General features: G+C 38.8%; 2 protein-coding genes across 2 annotated transcripts in view; one reads left to right on the forward strand and one right to left on the reverse strand.

Annotated features, from left to right (window-relative positions):
- The window catches only part of LIN7A (lin-7 homolog A, crumbs cell polarity complex component), a 394724-nt gene that overhangs the window by 280621 nt on the left and 92053 nt on the right, over positions 1–22050 (forward strand). The window lies entirely within an intron of this gene.
- On the reverse strand, positions 16462–18473 carry MYF5 (myogenic factor 5). The gene is made up of 3 exons (XM_004313152.4): positions 17973–18473; positions 17055–17130; positions 16462–16652 (listed from the first exon to the last, which is right to left on the reverse strand). The coding sequence occupies exons 1-3, from the start codon at positions 18471–18473 to the stop codon at positions 16462–16464; spliced, it is 768 nt and encodes a 255-aa protein (XP_004313200.1).

The raw sequence follows: 22050 nt of genomic DNA on the forward strand, positions 1-22050 counted from the left end.
GCAAGTGTGCATATGGGAATTGAGCACCTGAAACCCTCTTCCTTTGAAATATCTTGGAAAGTCTTTGTATACTTTGAGATATATAAGTAACTCAGTCAGAAGACTTCTGCCCTAGGGTTTATATATTTAGGAATGAAATTGTTTTGTCACAGCCATGTACATGATTAAAATTATTAGTTAAGGGACAAGTGATTATCAAATATTTGTTCTAATTTACACTCCCACCAGCAGCATTTAAGAGCTCCCATTATTCCACATCCTTCCCAACACCTGGGATTGTCGGCTTTTTCAACATTTGCCAATCTGCTATGCATAAAATGAGAGCCAATTATAGTTTCATTTTGTATTTCCTTGATTACAAATTAAGTCGAGCAAATTTCTCTATGTTTATTGGCCATTCAGGTTTCCAGTTTCCTTTCTTATGATTTTCTGGGTTACATATTTTGCCCAGTTTTTAACTTTTTCATTATTTATTTAAATATTTTAATATACATATATACACCTATATATTATATATGTATATTAGATACAATCCTTTGTTGGTTGATGTGTTGTAAAACCTTCTTTTGGCTTATATTTTCACTTTTTATTACGTTTTTTGATGAATAATACTTAAAATATTAATGTAGAAGAATTTATCATTTTTTTCTTTTTGTGTTTTGTGCTGTGTCTTATGTTAGAAATCCACCTGAACATCATAAAGATATTCTTCTATATGTTCTTCTAAAAGTTTTGCTTTTCACATTTACATTCTACCTAAAAGTCTCCCTCCCTCCCTCCCTTCCTTCCTTCCTTCCTTCCTTCCTCCCTCCCTCCCTCCTTTCCTCCCTCCCTCCCTTCCTCTCTCTCTTTCTTTTTTTCTTAGGATAATAAAATGTCCAGGCACAATTTGTTGAAGAGCCATAATTTCACCACTGAATTTCAAATACCACCACTATAATTCATAAAGTGTCCACATATGGGTGGGTCTGTTTATTTGGGGGCTCTCTATCCTCTTCCTCTGCCCCACTGCTCTATTTGTCCCTGAATCAGTATCAAACTGCCTAATTACTATAACTTTTATAGTAAATATTAATATTAGGTGGAGCAAGTACCCCACCTTTGGCTTCTTCAGTTGTATCCTGGTCATTCAACATAAATGTTAGAGTTCTCATCATATTCCCCAATGAAAGTATACTGGATTTAAAGATTAAATTTGATGAAAATTGACATGAGTAAAATATCCCATTCCCCTATTTATGGATATAGTATACCTTTCTTTTTATTCAGATATTTCTGAATATTTTTCAATAAAGTTTTAAAATTTTCTCCCAAGAAATAAGAAATTTTCAGATATTGATCTTACAGTTAACCATCTGCCTGAACTCTTATTGGCTCTAGTAATTTGTATAATATTTAAGTTTTATACACAGGCCTCACATCTATGCAAATAAAGGACAGGTGGATGATTTCCAAAGTTTTTCCATGTTAGAGCTGAAACCAGAAGTCTGACTCTTTTTCTTAGAGTCCTGTGCTGCTCACTCCCCTGCCACCCACTTTATAAGGCATTATGGAACACAAGCCTTGGTAATAAATAACCCCATCTTCACTCCCCCATCAAATCAAGATCAACTGACACTGTTAATTGCCACAAAACTAAACATACAACAGCAACAGCATGTATTATATTTGGACCGTTGGCTTCCATATAACGCTTTACTCATTTTCTCAGACTTGTCAGACTGCACTTTCCCAGCCTCCTTCACCAATTTGTCTTCCTTTCCCTGATTCATTTAAATATTGGCAGTCTTAAGGATCCTTCTTAATCATCTTCTCTTCATTCTACACTCCTTCCAATATGTTCATCGCTTCAAGGAATATTTAGCTAATTTAAAATCTGAAAGTTTTACTTCCATCCCAGTCCTTTTTTTAAACTTCAAACATATATATCCAATTGCCTCTCATCATTTACATTTGAATTTTTAAGAAACAACTCAGTAAATATTTTTGATTGATAGAGTGATGAAAGGGTCTTGTGCGCTTCCTTTCCCTACAATGTCATTAATCAGTGAGCTCAGTAACTAGTGCTTGAAGATCAGTGTCAGAGTCAGATTGAAGCTTAAAGGCAAAAAATGTCTGTTTCTTTCCTCCACAAGTGATTGTAAGCCTCTTGAAATTAGGTACCACAATTTGTTTATTTTGGAAGGGCTCATAAAATTTTTTTTAACACTTGAATAGTGTTAACCTCTTAGAAAAAAGTGACCAGAATAGCTAATTCTTCCTTTGAACTTATTTTACTGTGTTTATTGATGATGTGCACAGCTCAAGTAGCACTGACATAGCATTTATGTTGACCTTAAAATTAAGAATTGATGAGATGGGATGGAGATGATAAAGAGGAAGAGGTCAGAACTGGGAAAGGTGGAAGGAAAAAAAAAGGATAAAATGCAGATTCTTTAGCAGAGATATAATTAGGTTTACTCTGCCTTCTTTTGAATGTGAATAATCTAACTATAGGAAAAAAGAATGATTCTGTCATACATCTTGGGCTTGAATGCTAGTCTAACATTTGAGTAAAGTTCTTAATCTAACCTCACATGGTTTCATAACCTGTAAAATAATGCATGTAGAGGAATGATTGCAGTGACTGTCCTTAGGTAAATTCTCAGTAAATACCTGTTATTAAAACAAGGCAGTGAATTAAAGTCCTTTGGGAGGAAAGACATAAATAGATGTCAGGAGTTGAGGAACTCCAATTGGCCACTCATTACTTAAACTGATTGAACACCAATTTAGAATTATTCAATCAGACTTTTGCTTTCAGATGAATGACTTTTTTTCTTCACTTTACTTACATTTACCCCTCTTCAGGCACCCCACCTCGCCTCCCAGTACTTCCATGTATTCACTGACCTCTCTCTAAATCACATATTCTTTCTCAGGGGAAGGGTTTTTAACATTTTCCAACCGAGTTCTTAAAGGAACAGAACACTTCTGTAGTGCTTACCTGGGTTACAAAATCAGAAGATTAAAGAAATAACAGTTTTCTTCGACAGCACAAAAGGTTTTTCACCAGATTGATGCATCCTGAGCTTTAGATTTTGTGCACACTCCACTGAATTAACCTGAATAGTTTGAAAAGAAAGAACATCTTCTAAAAACAAACAAGAAAACTACCTTTAAAATTCTGTCTACTCTGCATAGCAATTGTGAAATCAGTTTAATATTCCAAATGATGTACTATTCAACAAAATCTGCCCAAAATGTAAACTTTCATGTTACTCTGGTTTCTCCAAGAACATTTTTTCCCTAGTAAACACTGCAAAATGTACAATGAGGGCCCCGAGTAACTAATACCTGAAATTGGCTTTATATATTATTTGTTGCCTGATTTTCATCATGGTAGGGTTGCTTCTCACCCTACAAAAACCTAAGCTCCTCACGGGCAGCCCTGTATTGCCTGATTCTTTTATGCCTCCACGTAAGTTCTCTGCACACTGATGACTCAATAAAGACCTGACAACTGGTTATATTTTAAGTCCATATATTCCAAACAAAGGCATAAAGAGGGTGAATTCTGATTGAACTAGCAGAGCCTTCTAAAGAAGGAACATTTGGGAAATATATTTGTTAAGAGGCATTGAAAGTTACCTCCTTCTAAAAGAGCAAAAGAAAAACCCTGAAGCCAGTTGCATATCAGAAATGGCATCCATTAATCTCTTTGCCAAGCAGCATAATGCAAAGAGGCCTTTGAAAGCAGTTGCCCTTAAGAATGGAGTCATGGTTTAATGTGTTTGGTTTGGAGCACCTTGCTTTTAGAAGCCAGCACCTGCAGCAGACTGACTGAGTCACTGCTTCTGGTAGCAGATTGGGTAATGATGCTGATGACATTTATGGTCCAACATTTCAAGAATTAATTTACAATGGAAATAGTTCTTAGTGCAATGAATACATCACTGCAGTGAAAGATTGACTCCCAGTTTACCAGCTATAAACTATGCAGCTCAGCTTAAGTCCTTTAGAAGGCAAGCATTACAGACATTACTCACAGCTATTTGGGGTTCATAATTCACTGAGAGAATATTTGAAACATGATGGTATATGCCACTATAGTAAAAATCAAGAGCAAAAACCTAGAAAGGGATTTGGAGGGGGAGAAGAACAATAAAGAAATGTGTTCCAGGTGCCTCTGTGTCTCTTCCCTCCTCTGGTCAGATTTCCTATGGAAGCCATGCAATTTCATCCCTGATAATCCCCTATATTTTACATCAGGAAGTTCCCATGAAAACATTTTCTTCTTTCAGCTTCTCTTCTTTATCACCAACTTATAGCCAGCCCATCATTTTTATTAGAAAATTTTCTGTAAATCTGTTAGGAAAAGTAACATAAAGTATGCATCTTCATGTTATTTTGTGGATTATTAAAGAATTACAAGTCCCTCATTTCCAGTCTTCAGAAAATCTAGTATTTTCCTAGGACTTCTGGAATATTCTCCAGATGACTCTGACCACCTGTTTTTTTCAGGGAGAGATGGCTCTGTCTACTGAAAGTAAAAAAATACGAGGGATGTACTGGCAATAAACATACATCTAAATGTTGATTAAACTATTGGCTATAGGAATGAGACTTGTCTTATAATTATAAAAACTAATACAAATTATGCAAAGGGATTAACATAAGCTATTATACTGCAGTAAGCTACAACAAATAATTGCATTTAAAGGCTAATTATTGAGAAGCAGAGATACTGGAGTTGTAATTATTAGCACCTATTCTTGGCCCTGAAATAGACTTGGGATGAGCTCTTAGATTGAAATCATTATTTTTCTGTGTCTTTAAATTAGCATGGTCTTTCTCAAAGCAGATGTCTTGAGTATAAATAATATGTGGGGTGGGATAATTTTTTAGGGGGTGGTCTGAATGGTCACAGGGGCAGTAGGGAAAGACATATACTCCAATTAGCGTTTGCAAAGCCTTTTGTCAGTGTTCTGTATGAGCTTAATGGGTTTTTAGTAAGTCTAATGGGTTTTTAGTAAGTCTGGTAGTACCCCTCATATACACCTTCCTTCTCTCCCAACCCATCCCAACCCTTTCTTCTTTTGGTCATATCTAATGAGAGTAGATGTATCCGTGTGCAAACAGCACATGAAACATTAGGGCTGCTTTCAAAAGTCAACTAACTCTCTAAAGAGGAAATTACAGGTTGGATAATGTTGATATAAGAAGAGTTTGTATAAGTTGTGCACTGTTTTGTTTTCTTTATTAAAGTGTCCATTTAGAAAACTTGGAAAAAACTCAAAAGGAAAAAATAATGAAGCAATTAAATGTATAGTTCCCTCATCCAAACACACCGTCATTCTTTGTGCATTAATACATAGGAATATGTAGTACAAGTACTGCGTGGAGGAGTCTGCAAAATTCTATAAAATGTCATTACTTTTGACTGAACATTTACTGGGAGCTAATACATAAAATAATTGAAAAAATACCACCCATAAAAATAGAAGTCTTTTATATAGCTTACCAGCAAGTGATATGGCTCAGTGAATAAAGCTAGGATGGGCATACCGGAGATACTCAACCCTTTGTCAATGTTCCCAAGTGCCACAGTAAATATAACACATGAAACTTAATAGCCATGATTTTAGGAATTAACCTCCGGAGAGGATTATACTAATAATTAGAATCCTATGTATTTTAGTTTCAGTGAGCTTTAAGTCTTGCCGCTCTACTTTTGTTATACATTGATTTTAAAAGGGATGATTTTGCCTACCATACTCGAGTAAGGATTAAAAATGATATTCTCACATATGGTGAAATAGCCATATTAACCTAGATAGATTGAAGAGCATATGGTTGTGATATGACTGTAGATCACTTAACACCAATCACTGGTATATGATTTCAGTATAGAACTCAGATATTTTTCTCTAAGGATTGTTAAGAACTAGTTTTTGTAGCACTTTTGTATTATATGTTCACATACATTTGTTCATATTTCAGAATTTAATTTATATTGTGAAAACATTTTAAAGTTATATCTTTAGTTATTCATTCACAGAATGAAGGCCAAAGTTTAGAAAAGAGATGGAATGGAGAAGATATAGTCTCTGGAGTTGAAGATAAGATTTTATTAGAACTTGTACATTAACCAAAATAAAAGGAACAATGATTTTAAGTAATTTATTTAAATAACTTTAATATTACAGCATTATATAACTTCCTGTTTAAACAGTAATATCTGTTTGAACATTCTAGAGTTTGTCAAACTGAGCTGGAAACAATTCATCTTGGAATTTTGATTAAGTATTTATTGCTAGGCAGAAAAAAAAGGAAAAATAATTAGTATGCTTATCTTTCTCTAGTTCCACCTAAATATAACTTCTAGCTATGGTATTTAATCTATCACTACTGCTGTAATGTCTTAAGTTAAACCAAACAACCTCTTGGGTCAACAACTTGTCAGATCCCTAGGTTAAAAATAATTTAGTGTATTAGGAAATAATTCTCAAAATCCCCTCCCTGACATTTTGTATGAATTTTGCTGACCATTAATAGGCAAAATAATTTGCTCCATGTATGGTGTGTGTTCTATGTACTAAGAATTGATTTCAGAGCTTGATACACATATATATAACTAACCCTAAAAATACCTTGTGGAAATGGGTATTAAGAATTCTGTTATAACTGAGGAAAATAAAGCACAGAGAGGGAAAGTAGTTTGATCAACTTATAAGCTGGGAACTTGTGACTTGACCAAGGTCACTCTGACTTCACAGGTCATTCCCTTAAGTACTATATACATAGCTTTCTACATTCTTTATGTTGGATCAGAAAACCACAAACGTTTCCATGTGATAGTACTAAAGAACTCTTGAGCTGTTGAATCACATCTTGAATTCAGTTGGTTATACTAACATGACTTTCGTGGTCATTAAGTATACTAGAGACTTTATACCAGTACAGAACATTTAACCTTTCTGCCGGGCCAGAAGTCTAATTTGAGCAGTTTTACTTTGATGCTCTATTTTTGATTGGTTAAGCCATTCATCCTGTTTGACATTGTTGTGTGGTGTTGCTATGCTTACTTTAACCAGCTGTCACATTCCAGCCCAGAGGTGGGTGAAATGATTTGTGTTTATATGTAATTCTGAAAGGCTTTTTAGATGCTTTGAGTTGGCAGTATGTCAATATAAAAGACATTTATCCATCCAGCATAGCAAGCCTGAGAGACTTTCAAAATTCTTCATGTAACTTTATAAAAATTTCTTTCTGCCATTCAAATGTTGGCAGAATGTTCTTATGCAATTATTTCTAGCTCTATTATTAAGCCTGTGACTGTAAAGAGCTGTCTTTGTAGCAGATACTCATTTCTTCATGTTGAATTGGTTCTAAATTTGTATGAGACTATTCATATCATATATCCTGTCTTTCTGAAAGAGATTATAACACTTAAAGCAGGATAGTTGTTCTGAGCTACAATTAGATATGGGAAGAAGTTTGAATTCCTCCAGTAGAGTTTCTGCACAAGTATACAGATTGATATAAGAATATAGACATTTAATGAGCATTTAAACGCCTGAAGCAAGTCCAGGTGCTAGGGATACATAGAACAGTTCTGCATTGAGGGTACTCATAATGCAGCAGCAAAACAAAACAAAACAAAACAAAAAAAAACAAACCCACATACTTTTAGTATTCTTTAGCCACAAACTCATAATCCTTCCAAAAAGTTTTGACAGCTTAAATCAGTGGAGTTGTGGGTTTCGTTATTCAGGAAATCATCTCAATTTTTTGTCACTTTCCTGTGTAGAAAGCTTATCTTCCAAAAGAGTATTATCCCTATTCACAAAATGTAAAGCCACCCAAGTGATTCAAAAAGTAACTTTAAAAATCAGTAATTTCTTCAAGAAAGAAAAAAAGGCCAACCCCATATCAATCAATCTCTTTATCATCATTCACACAAAACACCCAGTTAACCAGTTGCTTTACTCAAACTTTCACTTGCAACAGGTCAACTTAGCATTTGGACATAGAATGAATATGATTAAAAGGCATTATCTTCAATGATAAATTAATATCCTTATTTTCAAGTTATATTTACTTGGAGACAGTTTTTTAAAGAACAAAGGTATGTTTCTATTACCATCATTACTTACTTACAGCAGTATGATTTTATCAAAATTGGGATTTTAAAAATACATTATTATATGCAATATAGTTACTTAGGAGGATAATTTACTTTTAGTGAACTAAATATGATATTACAGTGCTTCGTTTTTATATCTCATTTTAACTGTGCGCAGAAGGAAAGTGTTAACATTTAATTGTCTGCGAAATATTTTCAAGGAGTTAGCTTTGATGTGAAAAAATAATAGTTACTTAGGGAACTGTAATGCTATAAGCTTGAGACACCCAACCCAATGAAAATTCTTTGAATGAAAAAGAGGGCAACCACAACAAATGGTATTTAAAATGCGTCTCTGATCATATGAAGCTTTCACTTTCTTCATTATTTACTAGTTCTCATTTATTTCCATGTCCACCTGTCTAGTATACCACCATTACTCTTTTAGTGATTCATCAGCATGGCAACCTAACCATTCCCTAAAAGAAAGCAAGGAATAGCAATTGGTACATGCTCAAGCTGAGTTAACTCAATGCTGTTTATCTGGATGTAAAGTAAGAAAGGCAGTCAATCAGTTAAAAGTTTTAAATGTTTGATGGTGTTGTATCATGTAACCTTACCATCTGGATGACTGGATTTTCGTCTTTATATCCAGATGTCTGGCATCATGCAGACACCACCTCAGTGGTTCAATCAGTCAACAACTTTCATTGAGAGCCCCCTTTGCCTGGACAACTCAGCAAGGGCTAAAGGAAATGTCACCTCATGCATGGGCTATTACAGTATCCTCTTAATTAGTTCTCTTTACTCGCTCTCCATTCCAAACAACCAGGATACCAAAACACCATTTTCAAGATCTAAGTTAAATACTTGCTCAGGAGCCTCGCCTTGCCTCAGGTTTTCACTGAACTCTAGTTGCTTCATAGGTCTGTAACAGAAGAGTTTACAGAAACTCTGCTTTTAAATTAATCATGTTATTTACCCCTCTGTGTGTAAGCCCTTCTTCAGCTGTAGCCTGGAGTGGGTAATACTCAACTCCGTGAGCTGTTTTTATGCTTAGCTATATATTATGCATATCAGACTTCAAAAACTGTTCCAGGATCATAGTAGTCACCCCATGGATGGAGGTAATTATTTTTATCTACTCATGATCAACATCAATAAGGCATGTAAAACTCAGTTTCTGATATAAAAGAAAGTGATGAATAAATGTCCCTTCTTAAACTTCATTTAGAGTCAACATTTACTTTACCCTAAAATCTCATTGATTATAAGATGTCCAATTTGCAACTTTTTTGAGGAGAAAAGGCATCCTATTCCATGAATGTAGTCAAAGACTATAAAACTCAGACTGATTTCATAAATTGCAGTGTGGAAAATTATGCTTATTGAGGAAATACACTATTGTTTCTACTGCTATTACTACTATTATTTTAACAATTCCTTTTTGCGTTATGATCCAAACTAAATTAATTGTTGAGGGAAAAGGAGGAATCAAAAATGATTCTAAAATTTTTGGCATGCATACGTATGCATGTGGTGCTACGAAACGAAATACAACATGTAGGAGTAAAAGACAAGTCAAATTTTGTCCATGTTGAGATTGCCATCAAGGGGGAGAGAGTCCATCGATCACTGAGTATATGAATGGCCTTCTGAAGAAAAATCTGCAGATTAATATTTGGAGAATGTTTTACTGTGATTCTTTTAGTTACAGATCCACTCAGGGTAGCTCATATATGACTCCCATGAAAAGTAATAAGGGAATCACTTGAGCCAATGGTCACTAAACCAAGAGGACTTCTTTGGAATCAAGATAATTCCAAAGATCCCCACATCAGGCATTCATGAGTCTTCATCCTAAATCTCAATCATTGTACTTTCTTTTATTATCATTGTATGAGTATGTGTTATGGACTAGGCACTAAGCTAAGCATTTTTTATGCCTTATGTCATGCCACTCTCACAAAAAGTCGTGTGAGTTGTTCTGTTATTATCCACATTTATAAGTGAAAAAACAGCTTCTGAGAATCTAAGTAATTTACCCAAGTACCCTCAGCTAATTAGTGGTAAATTAGTGGTCAACTTCAACTCTTATCCAGGGACCTATATGTACTACAAATAGTGGGCGCTGTGTTCTCTTCTGCCTCTGAATCCACTCTATTCCACTACCAATTGGCTTTTTGGTTTACCTTAACTCATGTTCTCCCATAATTTCAGCCTGTGTATGGCCTTTCATAAATTCTCCAGTCCCATCAACATCATGACCTTTCAATTTAGTTCCCACTATTAAATGGTGATTTAATTTCTCTATTTTTTAGTCTCACTCATGATAATAAGAATCTGTTTATCTCAATGCAATATTGAAATCAAGCTATGAATTTCATAAATGTTGCTCAGTCTGTTGATTGGTTGCCCTCACATCAGATACCCATCCCTAACTGACTAACAGTTACTAAAAAGGCCAGCCAAGCCAATCAAAGGATGCATGTGGGGCAGCTTTCCTTAGGAAAGGTAAGACTGAAGCAATAGTAGAAACATCTCTACATAGGAGATAGGTGGGAGTTGAAGCTATGGAAGTGGGAAAGGTCCACAGTAGACCAAAAAGAAAAGAGGACACACAACAGAACCCTAAAAAATTAATATATGAAAATTGGCCAGAATAAGAGAGGTCAGTATAAGAAATTAACATAAAACAGAAAATTATGAGAAAAGTAGAAAATAGTGTCAAGGAATTCTACGAATGAGAAAGTTTGAACATTAAGGGTGCACTCCACAACAAAAGCTTCAGCGATATCAATTCTCATATAGTCCAGGGTTGAGCAAGACAGGTCCTTGCTCTCAAGGTGGAGGAAACAAATGTTAGTCATCACACTAATTAATGCACAATTGCAATTCTGAGACATGCTACAGAGAAGAGGTATATGGTATTTTGAAATCGTAGGATACGAGGACTTGATACTGTGAAAGAGTTCAAGAAAATCTTGCCTTAGAATTGATGCCTGAATTGAGGTCTGAAAGGAGTGGGAATGGACTAGGGGAAGTGGAGGAGGGAAGAGCATTGCAGACAGAGAGAATGTGTAAAGGTCCTTTGGTAAGAGGGAATGTAGTGACTGATAGAAGTCTCTTATGTAGCTGGAGTGGAGAGAACAAGGACTTGACCAGAAAGACGTACTACTAGAGAGGTAGATAGGAGGTAGACACGCAGAAGCTTGACGGTCACATTAAGGGGCTTGTTCTGTCGATACCCTACGTGCAATAAGCTGGGAGGGAAAATGGGGTGATTGACATGATGAGATGAATATTCTGAAATGATTGCTCTGGCTGCAATAAATAGGAAAGATCAAAGAATGGCATTATGCAAGATTTTTCTGTTTCAGTTAACCAAGTTCCCACTATTACTGGTTTAAGGAAAAAGATCTTTGTTGGCTCCAAACTTGTAAAGCATGGCCAAGAGCAGATATTCAGGCATTTGGGGATCCAGATACTTAATGATATTTTCAGGGATATATCACTCTGTGTCACAGATCTGATTTCTACTGTGTTGGCTTTATTTTTAGGCAGGATCTCCTCTCCCAGGGATGACATGGCAGCTGGCAGCCTAGAGTAGAAAAATCTCTTATATTAGAACCTCAGCAGAAAGAGAACTTTTTCCTTACAGTTCCAGCAAATATCCCAGGACTGACACTTATTGAACAACTTGGTCACACTCCCATCCATGAAACAATCATGTGGCCAAGGAAGAGGACACACTCATGGTCAGGCTCATTTCTGGAGGTACACTCAGTCCCACCTGAACCACATGGCCTGAGAAGAGGAAAGGGACAGTCCCCAAAGACAAACTTGGATGCTGTCTCCAGAAATGGGAGGCCCAGAGAAATTATTGGGGAACAGGTTGAGAAGGTCTTATGATATTCCTGGATAGAGATAACCATAGTTTGGATTGAGAGGTATTTAAGGAGAATAAATTTGTAGGATTTTGTAGTGAATTAGACAAGAGGTAAGAGAGATTGAAGTATCAGGAGTATGTCCCAAGTTTCATGTTTATATAACTGGTGATATCATTCACTGAGAGAGTCAACACTGAAAGGGTGCCAGGTTAAGAGGTAGGGAGAGAGGCAGAACAGCATGAACCTAACTTGGAATGTGTTTACTTGGAGGTACCATTGAGACATTCAAGAGATGATAGGAATCTAAAGATCAGTTGGATATACAGGTCTGAAGATCAGGGAAGATATCAGGGCTGGAGGATAAGCTTGCCCAGGGCTGGAACACTCCGTTTTGAAGGTTGTAATGACCATGGATAGTGAGAGAGGCAGAGCCTGATTACGGTCAGTGGAATCAGTGAAAGGTAAAGAAATAGAGACTGCAAGTATGTACTAGTCATTATGGTAGATTAACTATGGCCACAGATTCATTACTATTTCTTCCACTGAAAAGTGGAGTTTAGTTTGCTTCTCAGTGATTCTGGATTGACTTTAGTAACTTGCTTGACCAGAATAATGCAATAGACACAATGTTCTGGGACTATTCATGCTATATCATAAGGAACCTTGTGATTTCCACCTGAGCCTCCTGGAATATGTGCTGTGAAAAGGCCCAAATAGCCAGCCCAAACAGAGTGTTCTTGGGAAAATTATTAAACTCCTTAAGCTTCTACTTCTTTATTTGCATAATAATGCAAACTCAATTTTTAGTTGCTGGTTTATCATTAGTGTTCACTCAATCTGTAATGAAGTGAATTAAGTAGCATAAAAGGAGATAAGAGTTGGCTTGTTTTTCCCTTTACTAAGGATTATTTCTATAAGATTTTAAGACTATAACAATTTTAGTGGTAACTATTTATTATATAATGTTATCTTAAACTATCATTGACTCCATTTTACAATGTGGCAAGTAAAATTAAAAAGAGAGCAATACATTAGCAATTTTAGACCCAGTTTAGACTTTGCATTAAATTCTAGATCCTTTGCTCAGCAGATGTACCATGTTAAACAATTAAATCACTAGTCAACTAATATCAAATCAGAACTGTTAAAGAAATAAATTTCACGTTCTGTGCTTTTTGTGACAACGTGGGAACTTTCAGTGGTGACATTTTCAGGGGTACTTTGCCATTTGAGCAGGGATTTTCTAAAGTTACAAATAGCTATACTCTAATATCATTCCCAGAAATACCACCTCTGAAAGTCAGAGAATTAAATTACTTCTTTAATCTAGTAACTGTTGTAAGCTCAAAGAGAGAATTTCAGGAAATACCACTGTCAGATTAAGTATTTGTAGGAATGCCATCTTAAAGAAGAATTTAGGGCTATAACATAGCCAGTAATTTTATCTGACTTGTATTTTTCAAATGAGAAAAAAAATAGGGGCAATCAAGACACCTTGATTTATGTAGCGACTTGCTTCCACATAGTACTTTCCAATTTCCATAACCTCACTTGATGACATTTTCCTCTGTAACCCAGTGAACTTGCATTTCTCAGGCATGAGGAGAAAGGAGTCTCTTTTGACTCTTTTTTCCTGAGAACCTCCTCGCCATCAGGTTGCAGATGGGAAAGGGGATGTTTTCCTATAAATTTGACTGTTAGGGGCATGTTTTCCACCAGCTGAGGTGGGTCTGATATAAGCTTAGTGGCAGCCCACTTGTTCACTCCAGGGGAAAGTCCTGTCCTTACTTGACTATTTTGTCAGTGTCACTCTTTTCCCCCTCTTCTCCCCTACTTTCTTGGAGAAGGGAATGGGTCTGGATTACTGCAACCAATTCCCAAAGGCCCTTGCAGAAAAGTATATATGACTGCATGTGATGTGTTGTGCTGAGCTGTTTACTGAATAGACACCAGCCTTCACTGTTAGTCCATTGGAAATGAGATTAATCCAAGCAAGCTGTCATGCAGAGTATTGTATTAAATCATACATTTATCACCATCTGTATTATATCCAGAGCATTGAAAAACTCTTAACTAAATACTTTGAGGCATTATAATATTAACTGAGAATATCAAATACATTTGCAAGTATAGAAGTAACTGAAGTTTGAAAATAAAATTAATTTTTATTCACTTGAATTAAAAATTACATTATATTCTCTGCTTACTTTTATTAAATGGAACAGAATATGGTAATGTGTTTTTTTTTAATTAATTAATTAATTTATTTTTGGCTGTGTTGGGTCTTCGTTTCTGTGCGAGGGCTTTCTCTAGTTGTGGCAAGTGGGGGCTACTCTTCATCGCGGTGCGCGGGCCTCTCACTGTCGCGGCCTCTCCTGCTGCGGAGCACAGGCTCCAGACGCGCAGGCTCAGTAGTTGTGGCTCACGGGCCCAGTCGCTGCACGGCATGTGGGATCTTCCCGGACTAGGGCTCGAACCTGTGTCCGCTGCATTGGCAGGCAGACTCTCAACCACTGCGCCACCAGGGAAGCCCCTGGTAATGTGTTTTAAAATTGAACTTTAAAAAACAATCTTTGGATAGTTCTTTTTATTCTAATTCTACTAAGAGCAACAACAAATTTCCCACTTCTTCATAGAAGTAGAAGGAGGCAGTGTCTAACAAAAGTGAATCACTCAAACTAAAGTTGAAATTATATGTGAATCTTTATAATGCCCTCTTGAATTCTTTTCACTTCAAATCCGCACACTGTCAAATCATGGATAAAGAAAGACTTACCTGTGTAGTAAAGTCAGCATCCCATATCAGGGCATGATGCTAACAGAGTGACAGTGGCTACAATATTTTTTGAACCCACCCCCTCTTCTTTCCTTTCCTTTATGGAATATATCTATTCTTTTAAGCCTGGTGACTGGACAAGCAAAAGAAAAGAAGGGGAAACCTTCCTAAGAACAGTACAATTGCCAAGCTCCAGCAAAGAGTCCATATGCTTTGGCTGGTGAATATATGTAACTACAAACCCTTAGAAATTTTGAACTAATTTACAAATTAGAAGAGAAGATCATTATCTTTATTTGCTCTCTGAACAGCCAATTTAGATGCTTCAAGGATATTTCCCTTTTTATCTCTCTCAGTGGTAACCTTGTGAGAATTATTCCAATGATTGGCTACCTAATTTTCCACTTACTTGCTCTGGTTTCATCTCAATTCATTCTAAAGGAGATTTAAATGATGAACAATAAAAGACACATGTCCATCACGCACACACAACACAGAAGCATAACATATGATTAATAAAATCAAAAAGGCTGTGAAAAGGAGGAGGGCAGTTGCAGTCTGCTTCACTTTACTATGGTTTCTGTAAATTTTCATATGCCAGCACTTTAATAATACAAAAAAACGCTCAATACCTTTAAATATTTTATTGACAATATTAATATACTAATGTTTCAAGATGTTTTCAGGCAAGTAGATAAATATGACCTAACTCATGATTTCTAATGTACTGTAGATATTAAAATGATGTGATGTTGTACATTCTTTTTGTTTAAAAACATTTTATTGTCCTGAATAACTTCTATCTTTCCCCCACATACACACACAGTTTGACATTATATGGTGCAACATTAAGATAAAAGAAAAATTTTAGTTAGTAGGCTCCCTTGAAGTATGCTTAAAATAGAAATGTGGTATTTTCATCTGTGACACCAACAGGACCTAAGGTGAGTCCATGAGATGATAAATATTCAGATTTATCTACAAAACCAACTGTTTCAGCCCCACCTTAAAAATATCATATCAATGACTGCCAACCCCATTAGGGGGTTCTTTCACCAAAATCATAAACCAAAATGTTTCTTCATTTAAACAATTTTATTTGTGGTGGAATTTCCAAAATCTCTTATATCTTGAAATCATCCACAAAATACTATTTTGTGCTTACATTAAAAAGATGCATTTCTTATAAGATCAAAATATATACCATTAGGCAGTATTGTTATATTTTTTTATTTTACACAATATAATCAAAGGATTAAAGAGACAAGCAAAAAAGTTAAATATATATAAAACTCCCTATAACTGATTTACAGCTATTCTAAAGTTTTAAAGAAAAAAAATAAAGCTCTAAACATCAGATGTAATATTTTGATAAGCAATATTTATAAAAAATATAAGTTAAGCATTGCAACAAGCTACCTTTGATGAACTGCCCCCTGTAAGAAATAGTATCTCTGGAACTATATATCTAAAGCAAGACAAAGGAAAAGAAGAAAAGAAAGTATTAATTGCAATAGTGACTTTTTAGTTAAATACACTTTCTTATAAAGTGGCAAGGTAATATTTACAAATTTACAACTGAAAGGAAATGTTTATTTACAGGTTGTCTTGCTTTTGGACTTTTTGGGCCTCTTTCCTCCTGTGTAATAGGCCCTCCTGGCGTAACTGATCTAGACTAGATTTTTAGTTCATAGCACATGATAGATGAGCCTGGAATTAGAGGCCCCTTGAGTTGCAGGCTGAGAATCAGTGCTGGCAACTGGGGAGAGAGATGCTGGGTCCTGGAGAGGCAATCCAGGTTGCTCTGAGTTGGTGATCCGATCCACTATGCTGGATAAGCAGTCCAAGCTGGATAAGGAGCTTTTATCTGTGGCATATACTAAGGATACAAAGAGAAAACCATTAAAATAAAATCCTTGCTTATGTTGCCCCTTAAGCAGCAGGTCAGCTCCTTTGAAACCCAGAGGTCAGGTGGTCACAGAAAACCTGATGTAGAAATTTGCAACAAATATCTAGCAATTCATGGGGATGAAGGTGGGGAGTGGAGAAGCACCTGGGTAATATTTCAAGCAAAAGCTCCTATGTCTGTGTGTGTGCATGGATGTATCTGTTAGGGGGATTTTGAGCAGAAGATGTGTGTTTGTTTTGCTCTGTCCCAAAACGCCATAAATACCATTCTATCCTCTTCCCAATACCGCATGGAAGAACAGACTCTGCTTTGATAGGCTGAACTGTGAAGTTGAACTGGTTTTTAAACTCCTCTGAAGTCATCGATTCTTACCATTTGGTACATCAGGACAGTAGACGCTGTCAAAACTGCTGCTTTTTCTGGACCAGACAGGGCTGTTACATTCGGGCTATAATAAAAGACACAAAAGAAGGCATTTGTTTTCAGGTCTTGGCAAAAGATGCTCTGACCTAGGGTGAGGCAGTGCTTGCCCACCAGCTCCATAAACTGACCGCTCTCAAATACCTTCATTGCCTTGATTTAGGAAGGGCTAGCCTCACCAAATTGCAAGGGCACTGAGGTCAATCTCTGTGCTTGGAGAAGAGGAGAAAGGCAGCAAAAGGAAGAGGGCGGGTGGAATTCAGCAGCCATGTGCATTGGGTTAACCATGCAAAATAGATTGGAGTAGAAGGAAGCCACACTAATTCAGAGAGAGAGCACTTTCCCAGGGCAAAAACACATTAAAACCTGGCAGCGTTGGCGCAAACGCCCTCTGTAAAGAATGCATCAACATCTTCCAGCCAGGCCTCAGCAGAGCAGGGACTCGGGCCACGCGGGCATTTCTCTCTTAAGTTACAAACTGCGGGACAGTGGAAGCCTCACACCGTTGCCTTTAGATGTTAGTGTATGGCAGGGGCCACTGGTGGTATATATTGGAAATAAACCGAGTTGTAGAGAAAACATCTGATTGATCATTCACAGCCACCTATCTCACGTGACAGCCTCTTCCTACGATGTACACTTAGAACTTGGTAGGAAGTCACACTAAACTCCTGGTCCGCAGCTACCTGTTTCCTGGCATCTGTCTAAATGCGGCACCTCTCTTCTCTTTCAGCACCTGCCTCCCCATTCCCACCCCCAACTATCCACCAATAACTACTGGCTGTTTGGTCGCTACACCTGGCCTAAATGAGATGTAAAGATTTTTGTAAAAGATTGGAAGGGCCTAGTAGGTGCAGAGCTCTCTCTTACCATGCCGTCAGAGCAGCTGGAGGTGGGGCTGGTGGGCTCAGAGCAGCTCTGCCCCGGCAGGCTGTAGTAGTTTTCCACCTGTTCCCTCAGCAGCTCCTGCAGGCTCTCAATGTAGCGGATGGCATTCCTGAGGATCTCCACCTTGGGCAGCCTCTGGTTGGGGTTGGTCGTGGTGCACCGCTTGAGCGTCTCGAAAGCCTGGTTGACCTTCTTCAGGCGTCTCCGCTCACGCATGGTGGCCGCCTTCCTCCGATCCATGGTGGTGGACTTCCTCTTGCATGCTTTGCAGGCCCACATGAGGCAGTGGCCGGCCTGGTGGTGGCCCGTAGGTGCTCGCACGTGCTCGTCCTCGTCTGAGCCCTGCAGGTCTGCTTTGTGCGCCCCGAAAGCAGCCACTCGCGGCTCAAACTCGTCCCCGAACTCGCCCTCGGGGGACGGGATGCAGGAGCCATCGTAGAAGTACTCAGAAGGCGAGAACTGGCAGCCATCCATCATGTCCATCTTCTGCGGAGAGGCAGGGGGTGCACCTGGGCAGCAGCGAGATAGGGGAGAAACCGGAGCCTGGCGCCGCTGCGGGCAGGCGAGTCCCGGGCGGAGCTCCCTGGTCGGTTTCTCCGGTAATTAACAAGGGCAGACGCCTGGCGGCCTGGGTCAGCCGCGCTGGGGTTGAGGCTCTTTATATATTCTTGGGGAAGGGAGGCCGGCCCCAGTGGCCCCGCACTATTAGCATATCCCACCGCAACCCCCGCCGGGGCTGTCTGGGCAAACCTCCGCCTTTCCTCTAGAGACGACTTGCTGTTTACTGCCCCTTTTGACGCTAATGGTTTTACTGCATTTCTGCTGGGGCGGGGGTGATGGATGGCTCCCCAACCCACTTACTTGCACACTCTAGATTACCTAAACCGAGGCACACTTAAAGGGTGTCACAGACAAAAGGAACGAAGGAAATCCAACTTTGTACGATTGCTGTCACATTAAAAAAAGATAATTAGTAAATAGAACTCCCTACTTCAGCTGACACCAAAAGCGGACCTGCCTTCCCAGTCCGGGACATGATCACTTTATTTTCAGATGTTTCTCTTTTTCATGAACTTTAGTTGTGTCAGGCATTTTTTCAGCCAGTAGGCCAAATATCGGTTGCTAAAAGCTCGAAGTGGCACTTTCAATAATGGAGTGAATCTAGATTTTTGTTTTAATCTGTTTTGTTTCTCATCATATTGCCATTTTGTAGGCTCTGTGTTATAGGGGGTAAGCAGGAAGGGGAAGGTTCCTTTTCCCCAAAACAGCCCGCTCTGAGTTCTCTCTCTACGCTCATTCAAAAGGCGTGGGCACAGGAGGGCCAGGTGGCCAGGAACACACCTCCCTTCCTCTCTTTCCCGCTTATGCGCATGTTTGCCGAGCGCCTCCTCTGTTGCGCCAGACCTTTGATGGGCCCTGAGCCGGCGGGAGATACGCACTGACTGCGCCTCTTAAGATTTGTATTGTAAGAAACCCAGTTTTAGACGGCGAACTTCTTTCCAGGGGTGCGTCTCCCTTCTCCCTCTCTTTCTGCTCCGCCCTGTCGTTTCTACAGACTAAACAGCCAAGCAGGGCTTTGGGGTCGCTAATTTTCTGCTTTCAGGCAAACTAACACCGTTACAGATGCGTCCCAGCTGCCAGCACAGCAATCCTTCTTGGCTCGTGTAAAATTTCCAACTCCTCCAATCCGAGAAACTTCACACACTTTGGCGACAAAAGCCTTCCAGAAAAGCAATCACAGCAGGGTCTTTGAAACTTTGGTGGCTAGAAGGCGAGAGGGGAGGGCTGCCATTTAAGTGACAATGAACCTATTAATCAGCTTTTGTCAATCCTCCTCCACCCTTACTTAACCCACTACCAAATCACTTGTGGGGGGTTGGTGGGGGACTTGCTGTTTATACATGGGAAAAGCTCTTACTTCAGGCCTAAACAAGTAAAGTATTCTGAGGTTTGGGGTCAGGCCTTGTAGCCTCATTCAAAGAGGAGAGAGAGTTCTCACCTTGATCTTGGGTCATACAGTCCAGTAACTGTTGTGACTCCGAACGTACTGGGGGCTGGGGGAGCTTTCTTTTCTATTACTTTTTCCTAAAATTATTTTCCGAAAGCAACCCTGGCAGGCAGATCCCTGTCTGCAGGAGCCAGAGAAGTATTAACTTTTTCAGGTGAAATCTGTACTCCAAAGTGAAGGTCCCAGAAACCAGAGGTGGGAGAGTGTCAGTCACCAAGGTTTGCTACAGACATCCCCGCCGCAGTCCTCTCTTCCAAGTTCTGTCATCTCTAAGACAAAGACACTACCACCACCACCATCACCATCCACCCTCGAAAATCAGGCCCATTCATACCAACGGGCTGCTTAGTAGGCCTGTGGGAAATTCATCTGTACCTTATTTAGGACTATTAACAAGTGGCTGCCTTTGAAATGAATAGGTACCCAGGGCTACACCAGATAAAAGAATTAAGTTCCTAAAGGACTCATCCAGGTGGGTGGAAACATTCCAAACCATGCACATTGCTACCTCTGAAACACAGTAGTGGGTAGATACTCTCATCTGGGAATTCTCAGCCAAGTCCCACAGGTTCTGGTCAGCAGCAATAGTACCATTTTCTTTGCCTAGAGAGTCCAGAAGTTCACACACTGGTTGAAGCTAAAACTGAGTTGTGTGCAGATTTAAGATTTGGGCACAAATAAACTTTAAGTGGAAGATAGAAGTTATCTTGCCTTTCAGCTGATTTCTTTCCACCAGGCACCTAATGTGCTTTGTACCCAAACTGCTCAGCGTTGCCTGTGTGGAGCAAACAATTATTAAGAATTTTCTATTTGCCAAGCACTCTTCCCAACCCTTTCCATGTATTCACTCGTTTATGACTTACAACAATTTTGTGGCAACTGTAAGTGGACCCATTATTAAAAGAAGGTAACCAAGCTCAAGGAGTAAGTCATTTGCCCCCGGTCACACAGAATTGGAAACTAGGCATCCCCGTGGAGAGTTTGTGCTCCTAGAGGTGAATTTCGTTTGTTTTTTTCTTGAATCAATTTGTTCTCACTGCGCGTCCTTAACGCTCCAGAGCAGAAACTCGCAAACGCCGGTCCCCAACAGCTCTCCCTCGGCTCCCGGGCTGGGAAGACGCTGTCACTCAGGAAGCTCTGTCAGGAACGGTGGTTCTCAGAGGTTAGGGCTGTCTTTGGTAAGGTGATCTCAAACAAATTTACCAGAGTGCCGCGGGTGAGTGGAACTAAAGAAGCCGAGAAAACACAAGCGCCCGGCGGCTTAATGGGACTTGCTAGGGGGGAAACAGGGTCCAGGGTTGAGGACCCTTGGGACCCAAGTGCTGAAAATAGGATCTCAGAGCACCAAAGTTAAAAAAACGAAACAAAACTTTTAGACCTCTGTCAGGGGCGAGAGGAGAAAGAGATCAAAAAATGGGAGACAGGATACAAAGAAGGCAGGGAGCCAGCGCCTCAAAGATGGCTGGGCTCCCCTAATTCGGGAGAGATTCCCCTGCTCTTTTCCCAAGAAAGACCGTGGGTGGGGAAAATGCGAAACTGAGTGAACGAGACGGAGGAAAAAAAAATTTTTTTGAGTGGGAAAATTGAACAGAGAAGTATGAAAACAGTTAAAATTTACTTTTTTAAAAAAAGGTCGTTTGCAGTGCTCATCTGGGTGGCCTCTTCTTCTCAAAATCAGACTAGATTGGCTTTTGCTTCTCATAGAAAAGAATGAAAATACTGTTTTCCACTATTTCTCCAGAGAAGTGGATGTCTTCCATGCAGAGAAAACTCACGATTGTCTAATATGTAAACGGGTTGTTAGAAATGATATTCCAACACTGACTGTCTGCTAGGAAAGTATCACAGTAGTCAGATGATGGGAGGAAAACTCAGCCCAGCTGGGTGTTATAAATGAATGCCCACCAAGGTTCTGGTGAAGTATCAACAGATATAATGTTTTTAAATTTTTGTGTCATTTTAGATTCTGAATAAAAATAAACACATGCTTAATTTTCTTACAATTTAGACTTGTAAGCAGGTATTAATTGCAAAGACCTTTAAGTAATCATC

Source organism: Tursiops truncatus, chromosome 11, assembly GCF_011762595.2.
Source record: "Tursiops truncatus isolate mTurTru1 chromosome 11, mTurTru1.mat.Y, whole genome shotgun sequence".
Lineage (NCBI taxonomy): Eukaryota > Metazoa > Chordata > Mammalia > Artiodactyla > Delphinidae > Tursiops > Tursiops truncatus.

Coding starts and splice junctions, on each gene's coding strand:
- MYF5 (XM_004313152.4), bottom strand. CDS start 18,473: ATGGACATGATGGATGGCTGCCAGTTCTCGCCTTCTGAGTACTTCTAC. Junction 17,131..17,972: donor CCAGCTGCTCTGACGGCATG/GTAAGAGAGAGC, acceptor CTTTTATTATAG/CCCGAATGTAACAGCCCTGT. Junction 16,653..17,054: donor CTGTCCTGATGTACCAAATG/GTAAGAATCGAT, acceptor TTGTATCCTTAG/TATATGCCACAGATAAAAGC.